Source organism: Drosophila pseudoobscura, chromosome 2, assembly GCF_009870125.1.
Source record: "Drosophila pseudoobscura strain MV-25-SWS-2005 chromosome 2, UCI_Dpse_MV25, whole genome shotgun sequence".
Lineage (NCBI taxonomy): Eukaryota > Metazoa > Arthropoda > Insecta > Diptera > Drosophilidae > Drosophila > Drosophila pseudoobscura.
The window spans coordinates 14951694-14962482 of NC_046679.1; the positions used below are offsets into that span (position 1 = coordinate 14951694).

At 48.6% G+C, this 10789-nt stretch overlaps 4 protein-coding genes across 4 annotated transcripts; 2 read left to right on the top strand and 2 right to left on the bottom strand.

Moving 5' to 3' along the window:
• Positions 1-24: 24 nt before the first annotated feature.
• On the top strand, positions 25-1262 carry cav (caravaggio). Its single transcript, XM_002137459.3, has 2 exons — positions 25-285; positions 351-1262. The coding sequence occupies exons 1-2, from the start codon at positions 166-168 to the stop codon at positions 1080-1082; spliced, it is 852 nt and encodes a 283-aa protein (XP_002137495.2). The 5' UTR covers positions 25-165; the 3' UTR covers positions 1083-1262.
• Positions 1091-4785, bottom strand: Spps (Sp1-like factor for pairing sensitive-silencing). Its single transcript, XM_001358792.4, has one exon. It carries the CDS (start codon positions 4462-4464, stop codon positions 1465-1467), a length of 3000 nt encoding a protein of 999 aa, XP_001358829.4. The 5' UTR covers positions 4465-4785; the 3' UTR covers positions 1091-1464.
• Positions 4786-7106: 2321 nt separating this feature from the next.
• Spase22-23 (Signal peptidase complex subunit Spase22-23) lies at positions 7107-7836 on the top strand. Its single transcript, XM_001358793.5, has one exon. The coding sequence runs from the start codon at positions 7198-7200 to the stop codon at positions 7735-7737; it is 540 nt and encodes a 179-aa protein (XP_001358830.1). The 5' UTR covers positions 7107-7197; the 3' UTR covers positions 7738-7836.
• LOC6897343 (mediator of RNA polymerase II transcription subunit 25) lies at positions 7825-10622 on the bottom strand. The gene has a single exon (XM_002137460.3). It carries the CDS (start codon positions 10519-10521, stop codon positions 7942-7944), a length of 2580 nt encoding a protein of 859 aa, XP_002137496.2. The 5' UTR covers positions 10522-10622; the 3' UTR covers positions 7825-7941.
• Between the last annotated feature and the right edge of the window lie 167 nt (positions 10623-10789).

Here is a 10789-nt window from a genome sequence, read left to right on the forward strand (position 1 = left end):
ATGAAAATACCAAGTCCAGCTGGTATTTTCTGGGATGTGTGGTATGTTAGTGCATTAGTTGGTAGGGTTGCGTTTCGATAAGATTTTGATTGAGCGGGAACGAGCTTGGATTATTTTGTTGTACGTCTATTTGTGCAAATAAAATATATTGTTATAGCTAAAACCATGCCAGGCACAGGGCTACCGGAGGCTCTTCTCAAATACCAAGCCGAGGAGGAGCAAATGGTGATGAGCAGTGCCGAGGAGCATGAAAGGGAATTCTTTCGCAAATATTACCCGCCGTGCGTAAGTAAAAATTTCACCGCAAACAAGCCAAAAAATCTACGTTTAATCCGGGGGACATCTTGCAGAAGATTAGGCCTGCGGACCTGGAGCGCGTGTACAGCCCAGAGGACGTCAGGGAGCTGTGCCTGCGCACCAAAGTACGAGTCAACATGACACACCTCAACTGCGTGTGGGACGCCAAGAAGCGGCTTAATGCGAAGAATCGCCTTGAAAATCGTTCGGAGCGCTTCATAAATGCCATGCTCATCAAGGCGGTGGCCAGGAAAATGGTGGAACACTACACAGACGAAGAGGTGGCCGAATACAATCTCGTAGCCAAAAGCGAGCTGAAAAAGCAGAATAACTTTCGACTGGATCGTTATAAGCGAGAGCGTGAGTGCATAGGCCCGGAAGCTACAGATGTCACCACCTCGTTCTCACAGCCTTTATTGAACGATTCGGCAGCGGCTGTATTTGTCCAGCCAGACCAGCCGACGACACCTTTCAATGCGACAACGGCGATTCCTGAAAACGATGCCTTTTTGTCGACCGGCATCGATTCTGATGATGAACTGTGGGACATTGGTCAGGATGAGATTGAAATACCACCAGAAACGCAGCTATCCGAGTCCGTGTCGTGTGATCTGGGCCACGATTGGGTGCAAGCGGGACTGCAGGTCAACTCGGAGAGCATGTCCCTTGACGATGACATCAGTTCACAGTCGCAGGCCCTGCCAGGGCATACAGTAGACAGTGAGGATTACAATGAATTTGGTACTCAAGTGGCGGCCGCATCCACGCAGGAGAATCAGCCATGAATCAGTAATTGCGGAAAACGAATTGGAGTTTATTGGATGTTTATATATATATATATATGTAGATATATTTGTTGTTGCTCTGGGTGTGTAAAAAACTTCATTAAAAAACACGATGTCGATTAAAATCTAGACTTTAGGAAATTATTGAGTACAAATATTAAAAAACCTTAACTAACAATACAATTATCGGGGATCTCTCCGATCTCTATGTACAATTTTACACGAAACAAAAAGAACATTTGAAATGCTTAGTATATTTAAAATAATTATTCGCGCTATATACAATTTACAAATGGGTCCGAAGGAGGAGGATCTGCGAAGCCTGCCTCTGCTACGGGAAATGATCAAACATGAACTGTTCCATGAACAGCGACTCCGAATGTTAGTTGGATGAATTCTCCCCCATTTCGCTCATCGAAATGGTCATCACCTTCTCCTCATCGCCACTGTCCTGGTCCTGGTCTTGCTCCTGGTCCTGCTCCTCTTCATCCATTTCCTCCTCATCTTCATCATCTTCCTCCAGCTCCTCCTCATCGTCTTCCTCGTCATCCTCTTCGGTCATCTCCTCTTCATCCTCTTCGTCCTCGCCGAAACTATCCATGCCCCCTACCGTTCCAGCTGTCAGCTGGACAATGGTCGCCCCGCCCGGGGCTGATGTAACAGTTGAGCCCGCAACCGTTGCCGCCACACTGGAGGCACCACTGCCCACGACCTGGCCACCACTCCCGGGTAACTCGATCGTCACAATCCCACTCATCGTGCTGATGCTCTTTGCGCTGTTCTTCTGCTCTTGCTTGATGCTCAGCTCCATCAGCTCCACGCCGGAGCGACTCTTGAAGTGCGTCTTGATGTGCTTGGACAGATGATCGCTCCGCATGAACTTCTTGTTGCATTCGCGGCACTGGAAGCGCTTCTCGCCCGTGTGGGTGCGACGGTGGCGTTGCAGTTCATCGGAGCGGGTGAAACGCTTGCCGCAAAAGACCCACGAACAGACAAAGGGCCGTTCGCCCGTATGCCAACGGAGGTGGGCCCGTAAATGGGAGGTCTTGCCGTACACCTTCTGACAGCCGGGTATGTGGCAGATGTGCTGGCGCTTCTTATCCGAATGCTTCTCGCCATCGGTGCAATTGGGGCAGGTGCAGGCCACACGCTTGAGTCTGGGCTTTACCTCCGCCCCCGCTCCACTGGTATCCATGGTCACGCTCGTCTGGCCTGCCGGCGTCGTGGCGGTGGTGGTGCTTACAGTAATGGTGGTGTTGCTCCTGAGGCCGCTCGCTGCTGTAGTTCGCATCACATGATGCCCGCCAGTGTTCGCGATGGTGGTGGCTTTCGTGGGGAGATTGACACTCCTGGCAATGGTGGCCACCGAAACTGGCGGCGTTCGAGGCGGAGGCAAGGTCGTGGCGGTGGCTGCCTGCGGCTGTGGCTGTGGCAAGGCTGTGATTTGTATCGACGCTGGTATTGTCACATTGGAGAGCGGATTCGTATTCGGATTGGGATTCCCCCCATCCGCCTGCGTGGCTGGTGGCGCCTGCGGCACAATGAATTTTATTTGCTGTGACTGCGGCTGTGGATGTGGCTGAGATGTTGCAATCGATGTGGGAGTGGATGGCGGACGAGCCGGAGGAGCCGGAGGAGCAGCAGTGACAAAGTTATCTGGCGGCTCCTGCTTGATGCTGGTGATCATCTGCGTGGGACTCTGTGGCTCCTGTTTGGGCATCACCGTTATAGATGTTGCATTGGTCGTCTGAGCTTGTCCCTGGGCCTGTGCTGGCGCCTGGGCATGAACCTGTTGCATTTGTGGCAGTTGATGCAACACCTGCTGGAAATTGGCCGGCAGATTGGCGGGCAACTGATTCGCCTGGATGATCTGCACCTGCCCCAATCCTGGGATATTCTGTATGGGCAGGGCCTGCAACCCGGCGGGTAGCTGCATGGCAGTGGGGGCCTGTGGCGCCGGCGTGGCTGTGGGTTGTGGATTCTGCCTCAGTTGGGCTGGTATCACCGTCAGCTGTTGGCCCTGGGCATTGGTTATGGTGATGGGTTGATTCGCTGGTATCTGGCCACTCGCCGAGGCATCCTGGATCGCTTGGATGAGCTGTTGGTGCTGCTGTACCTGCTGATGTTGTTGAAATTGCTGCTGTACCTGCACTTGCTGCTGCTGCGCCTGCTGTTGCTGCTGCTGCTGCTGTTGCTGGTGGGGATTCTGGATATGTATGATGTTCGCGTTCGGCGGCAACTGGCTGTAAGGCATTGGCGCCAGCTGTACCTGCTGTATCTGCCCGTTGGGCGTCACAATCTGAGCAATCTGCGCAAACTGTGGTATCATCTGCATCTGTGAGGTAGCAGCTGAGGGCATCGCCATCGACTGGGCCTGCATCAGATTCGACAGACCACTTGGTGCGGCCTGCACTGGAACATGGACCGTCTGGTAGATGGTCTGTCCACCTGCTGTTTGTACTGGAATCTGCACGGCAACCGTCTGCTGTTGCACGGGCTGTGGGAATTGCACCAACTGTGGTCGCAGCTGGATCTGGCCATTATCCAGCTTGAGCGTGGAGCCGCCTCCACCGCCGCCGCTCAACAGACTTGAGAGGTTCCCGAGCAGACCATTGGCCGCGGCCACCGATGTGGGTATCTGGATATTCGTCCCTGGGATGGTGATGGTGCTCGGCAGCTGTGTTGCCTGGAGTCCCCCCGCATTCCCCGTGCCGCTGCCGCCTGCTCCGCCTTGGGATCCAGTCTGACCACCAGTCGTCGTTGCCTGCTGGGACTGTTGCTGCTGCTGCACTGTCGCCTGATGCTGCTGCTGAATGAGGTTGGTCACCGGTATCTGAATGCTCGTCCCAGGAATGGTAAACAGCTGCGTCTGCTCTTGCCCCAGGCCATTGATGATCTGGGCGGGTGTTGCCTGCTGCAGCTGGATGGCCTGACCCCCGGCCTGACCGGCGTGGGCCTGTGGAGCCCGCAGGATCTGCCCGTTGGGCGTGATGAATGCCTGCTGTCCATTGATGTTCACGGCCTGGGCCGTCGCCAGCTGTGCATTCAGGTTGGGAATGAAGATCGCCTCCTGGCCATCGATATTCACCGTCTGCATCGCATGCATCGGCTGGACAATCTGGAACATGTTCTGGGACATGGCTTGGGGCTGTCCGCCGGTAACGTTGCCGCCTCCACCACCGAACTGTGGTGGCATCTGGTGGATATTGATGATCTGTTGCATGGTGGGGGCTGCGGCTGCAGATGCTGCTGCAACAGCTGCAGCAGAGGCAGCAGCAGCGTTCGAGTTCGCATTCCCTTGTGGCGCCTTCCCGGAAAGGTTGGCAGTGGGTGTGGCTGATGGCGCACTATTGGCAGCCGTGGCATTCTTATACTGCAGCATCTTGGCTACTTTCGACTGCCTTTCAACGGTTTAATTAAGATTTTCCACTTGCAAGGGATTTAAAGTAAACATTTCAATTTTTTCTTTCCAGACGCGCAACTTTGTGATTGAATTCGAGACGGTAGCAACGATAATTAAGGAGCAAACGGAATTATACGTTAAAGCGCGCGGTACCTTTGATTAAATTCGAGTTTGTGAATCGGCCAATGCTTTAAATATTTAAACTAAGACCTATTAAGCAATTTTTTTTAATTTTGTTTTGACAAACACAAACACAAACGCAGAAGAAGAGAGGCAGGGTTGCTCCTAAATGGCTACGTTTTTGTGTGAATGTCACAATTTTCACAGTGGCGCTTCCGTGCTGCCACCTGGTTTAGCTGTGCTTGAGGCGGCAAGCTGTTGCCGTCCAACTGAAATTTGAACGACGCCAGGCAACAGGACAGCTTCTCAAATATTGATTACAGCAAGAACGTGGTGACCAAACGCTGGTCAGCCTCGGACATCATGACAAGATGTGCGACATTTACGGTATATTTTATCAATCTATTGGAATGACTTTCGTTTTTAAAGGTGTTTTTAGAAAACAATAGCCAAATTCGAGGTTTCCGAGCCAAATTTGAGGTTGGTCATCTATTATTCATTTTGAAAACGAAGAAATCTTGCGGAATTTTAAAATAGGCGCCAGAGCGAGAAGGAAGTTGTTGCTATTTTTAAAATGAGGCGGTATATTTCGGTGCTGTTCTGAGGGTCATACTGTAGAAATACTGGTTTTCGCCGCGCTCCCATGGTATTTTTGTCAATTTCATCAATCTATTAATTTAATTTTCAATGCTATATAGAAATCGAATAAATGCAAGTATTTCGATTAGGCCAATCATGTATAAAATTGATTCATCAATCGTACAAAACTGAGTGGGCATGGCTAAATGTTCTATATAGATAGTATTATTCAACGGAACAAAGAATATGAGGAATTGGTCGTTTTTTGAATCGATTTTGAATTCGCCGCTTTTCACTTTAGCAACAATGAGTCCCATTCCATACACAATGTTGCGGCAACATTTACTTGAAAAGAGTTTTTTGGTAAAAATAAAATACTTACAAGCAATTTAAAGAAGCAATCTTGTAAAAAATGTATTTATCTATGGGATCAAGCTAAGTGGGCAAATCTATATATCGATTCGCCGCAATTTCGCGTTTGCAACAATGAGTCTCATTCCATATACAAATGTTGCTAATTTACCAGCAACATTTCGACTGTTTTTTTGTTGACCTATTTTGCTTAAACCTTGTTTTAGTGAAAATACAATAAAAGCAAGGACTAAAAATCGGCCAGTCAAGCAGAAAGTTTATTCATTAATCGTATTAAATTATGTGGGCATGGCTAAATGTTCTATATAGCTGGTAATATTCGACGGAATATGAAAAACCAGGAATATGTAAAATGGAACTCGAATTCGTCAGTATATTTACGGTATATTTTGAAAATGAGGCGGTATATTTTGAAATATTTCTGTGGGACGATATATTTTAACGATAAGTCCGCGGTCACACTGCTATCGATTGTGGGCACCATCGATAGTATACGATAGGTTTTAGAAAACATCGACAATGCAATCGATAGTTCTCCACCCCTAGTTCAAAAAACATCGCTGACATTTAATATTAATTTAATTTTCAATGTTATATAGAAATCCACAAAAAGGAAGTATTTCGAATAGGCCAATCATGTATAGAATTGATTAATCAATCGTACAAAATTGAGTGGGCATGGCTAAATGTTCTATATAGATAGTATTATTCAACGGAACAAAGAATATGAGGAATTGGTCGTTTTTTTTTTAATTCGCCGCAGTTCGCCGCATTTCGCCCCAATTCGCTTTAGCAACAATGAGTCTCATTCCATACACAAATGTTGCGCATTCCATACACAAAAGTTGCGGCAACATTTACTTGAAAACGGTTTTTTGGTCAAAATAACATACATAAAGGTAATTAAAAGAAGCAATCTTGTAGAAAATTCATTTATCTATGGGATAAAGGTAAGTGGGGAAATCTATATAGCTTGAAATATAGGCAATACCCGATTCGCCGCAGTTTCGCTATTGCAACAATGAGTCCCATTCCATACTGAAACATGCTGCTAATTCCATGCACCCATACCCTGGGGGAAATGGATGTTATAGAATTATGAATACGTTTGTCTTTCAAGGCTCAGTAGGTATCAGGATCGACATAAATATATACAGGATACTAATAATGTACTCGAATATTTCTAAAGAATATCAATTTGAGAAAAGGTCTTAATAAATTGCGTTTGATCTACATATAAAATTAACGAAATAGGGTGCACAAAGGTCTATACGCGCATCATGTCTTTAAATACCAGCAACATTGCGACTGACTTTTTGTTGAACTATTTGGTTTAAACCTTGTTTTATTCAAAATACAGTAAAAGCAAGGACTAAAAACTAACCAATTGTGTAGAAAATTTATTCATCAATGGGCTAAAATTATGTGGGCATGGCTAAATGTTCTATCTAGCTAGTAATATTCGACGGAATATCAAAAACGAGGAATATGTAAAATGGAACTCGAATTCGTCAGTATATTTACGGTATATTTTCAAAATAAAACGGTATATTTCTGAGGTTCGGACGATATATTTTATCGACAGTCTAATTTTCTCCGTACGTGTCATTTGCCGAATTTAAAATTTCAACAAATTAAAGAATGCATACGGTTTTAACCAGAGGAAATGCCACCGTGGCGTACTCCCTGAGCGTCCTGGCCTGCCTCACCTTCAGCTGCTTTCTCTCCACCGTTTTCCTCGACTACAGAACGGATGCCAACATCAATACCGTCCGGGTGCTGGTGAAAAACGTTCCCGACTACGGCGCCTCCCGGGAGAAGCACGATCTGGGCTTTGTCACCTTCGACCTGGAAACGAACCTCACCAGCGTGTTCAACTGGAACGTGAAGCAGCTGTTTCTCTACATGACGGCCGAATACAAGACGCCCTCGAATACCCTAAACCAGGTGGTGCTCTGGGACAAGATCATCCTGCGCGGCGAGAACCCAGTGTTGGATTTTAAGAAAATGAACACCAAATATTATTTCTGGGACGATGGAAATGGTCTGAGGGACAATCGCAATGTCTCGTTGTATCTCTCATGGAACATCATTCCTAATGCCGGCCTTTTGCCGTCCGTACAGGCTACCGGCAAGCACGTCTTTAAATTCCCATCCGAGTACGCCACATCGTCCATTTAGATTAAAAGATTATGGATACTGATACTATTTTAGGGGTTCTGTTCTGTCTGTAACGTAGTATGTATCAAAAATAAATAAAAAACTAAATTAAAATCTCAAGAACGATTTCTTAAATGTGACAATACGCTTAAAATAAACATTGATGAAAAGATAATCTTTTTTGACATGTGGGACACAACACAATATAAATAAGGTAGAGAGGTTCTACATGAATTCGTAGCTGCCATCGTCGAAATTCCGATTGCCCACCATGGGACCGCCGGCGCCGCCCATTTGATTCGGATTCTGGCCGCCGCCCATTTGCGGACGGAATTGATTGCCAGGCGTCGTCTGGTGTTGGAGAAGCTGCCGCAGTCCGGGATTATTATTGCTCATCATGGGCCGAACCATGCGCTGCTGTTGGGCCGCCTGCTGTTGCATGGCCGCCACATTGGGGGCCACCTGCTGTTGCAGTTGTTGCTGCAGACTCGGATTAGGCACGCCGCCGGGTACACCCACACCCAGGGGCATTCGCTGTTGCTGCTGTTGCATCATATTCATTTGCATTTGATTTTGTTGCATGGGCATGCCGACGCCGCCAGGACCGGGTCCACCGCCACCTCCTGATCCTGGTCCTCCGCCGCCCTGCATTTGCATATTTAGCTGATATGGATTGTAGTGCTGTTGCTGTTGTTGGGAGTTGTCCTGCTGCTGCATCTGCTGTTGTTGTTGTTGCTGCTGCTGCTGCTGTTGTTGTTGTTGCAGCTCCATGGGGGATTTTCCCTGCTGCTGGAGCATCTGCTGCTGCTGTTGCTGCTGCATGTTGCCATGCTGCTTCTGTTGAATGACCTTCCGCAGGCGCTCCACAAACATGGCCTGGTTGTTGGGTATGAAACCCAAGAAGGCATTGCGGTCCGGTGTGTAGAGGAGTATCAGCACCTTGAGCTCGCAGGCGGGGGCATTGGGAATGGAGGAGAAATGCACGCAACCTGCATATCCGGATGTCATCATTTTAGCCAGCGAATCAAGCGCCTCGCCGGGTGACGGCCGAAAGACAACCATCTTGGAATCCTTTAGAAACTGGCCCCCAATATTGCCCACCAAATGCTTGGGCATGAGCTGCATCAGTAGCTTCGGTGGCCAGTTCTCTGCCTTGATCTCTGGCTCCCCATCCTTGATGTTAGTGCAAACAGTGCACTGAAGCGTGTGGGGTATCTTTTGTGGATCGTTTTTCGGCTTCTCCGACCACTCCAGGAGCCCTGTCCAGATTTTCTCTCTCAAGGAGGCCTGCTCCTGCTGCTGTTGGGGATTCGATTGTTGCTGTTGCTGTTGGACCTGAACTTGTGCCTGTTGTTGGGGATTCTGTTGGGCCACCTGCTGTGCCACCTGTTGTTGCTGTGGATTGGGCATATTTCCCGCATTGGATACCGCCGGCATCATGTTGCTGGCATTGGGATTCCCTTGTTGCTGCTGCTGCTGTTGTCCCTGCTGCTGTTGCTGTTGTACCAATTGCTGTTGGAGCTGCTGATTGAATTGCTGCTGATTGAGCATCTGCAATCTCTGTTGCTGCTGTTGTTGCTGAAGCGAGTTCACCGTCTGATTTGGCGGTGCATTTATCCTGGAGATAAGCGCAGAATTGGCATTCTGTTGCTGCTGCTGCTGCTGTAGCTGCTGTTGCATGTTGCCTCCACCACCTGCGGCACCCTGTTGCATGAATGGCGGACGTGCCTGTCCCTGCTGATTCGGATACATCCAACGATTCTGCCCAGGAACCACATTTTGCTGAAAGTTTGGATTTTGCATCTGGTTTTGGGGCACGAATTGGTTCTGCTGCTGCTGTTGCATCAGTTGCTGCTGCTGTTGGGGATTCAGTAGACCCGACTGGGGATTGGGACCCGGCTGCTGTTGCTGCTGTTGCATGGGGTTCATGTTCATCACCTGCTGTTGCTGCTGGGGCGGACCTCCCTGTTGTTGTTGCTGCTGCTGTTGTTGTTGGGCTGCTGTGGTGTCCATTGGCATACCCGAACCCGCCTGCTGCTGACCCCCTGGATTCTGCTGTTGTTGCTGCTGTTGGACAGCAGCCTGAGCTGTGCTGGGGGCTGCCATTTGAGCAGCCATGCTATTGGGACTAGCGGCACGCTCCTTCAGGCTATATCCTTTCAGCAGAACCAAGTGACGAATGTTTTTGGCATAGTTCTTGCTGGTAATCGGCTGATCCCCGTCCGCCTTCATGAACAGCTTGAAAAGGATCGGCATTTTGCGCGGCGCAATGATCGACAGATTGATCTTGCGCTCGTTGAATAGGCCGGCTAGTTGCTCGCACGACTTTCCTAGATATTTCCACGACTCCGTCACTGGCATCTGATACGGCGGACTATTGCAGATGAGTATGCAGTGACGCTGGACATTGGTCTGGTCCAGCATCTGGCGGCGCTCGCTGATGTCCTCGAAACAACCATGGGCGGCAGCAAAGCCCTCGGCCATGTGAGCACACGACTCCATGCCGCCCCCAACTAGCGGCAGACGCTCGATCGTCTCCATCACCTTCTGGGGCTGCAGGAAGGGTCCGTAGGTGGCACACACCGGCTCCAGCAGATTGGAGGCCGTGCGGTATACGACAATGCCATAGAGAGTGGCAAATCGCTCGGCAATCAGATATTCCCGCTCGTCAATGGAGCCCGTGGTGAAGTGCTCCAGAGTGGGCAGAATGTAGTTCGTCTTCAGCTCGTTGATGTACGCACCGTTGATGGCGCTGCCCTCAATGACAAAGACCACATCGGCCAGGGACAGTTGGTCAACCTCCATGACCTGCTTGAGCGCGTTTTATGCCAACAAAAACTTTATTTATTTATTTACGTCGACCGTGCATGAGTGTGACCGCTTATCGTTAAAATATACCATCCGACCCTCATATACCACAATATACCGTTTTATTTTAAAAATATACCGTAAATATACTGACGAATTCAAGTTCTATTTTACATATTCCTCGTTTTTGATATTCCGTCGAATATTACTAGCTAGATAGAACATTTAGCCGTGCCCACATAATTTTAGCCAATTGATGAATAAA

What these genes read in the sequence shown, in the direction of transcription:
- cav (XM_002137459.3), top strand. Translation starts at nt 166, where the DNA reads ATGCCAGGCACAGGGCTACCGGAGGCTCTTCTCAAATACCAAGCCGAG. An exon ending in GCAAATATTACCCGCCGTGC is followed by an intron (nt 286 to 350) that starts GTAAGTAAAAAT and finishes GACATCTTGCAG; the next exon opens with AAGATTAGGCCTGCGGACCT.
- Spps (XM_001358792.4), bottom strand. Translation starts at nt 4,464, where the DNA reads ATGCTGCAGTATAAGAATGCCACGGCTGCCAATAGTGCGCCATCAGCC.
- LOC6897343 (XM_002137460.3), bottom strand. Translation starts at nt 10,521, where the DNA reads ATGGAGGTTGACCAACTGTCCCTGGCCGATGTGGTCTTTGTCATTGAG.
- Spase22-23 (XM_001358793.5), top strand. Translation starts at nt 7,198, where the DNA reads ATGCATACGGTTTTAACCAGAGGAAATGCCACCGTGGCGTACTCCCTG.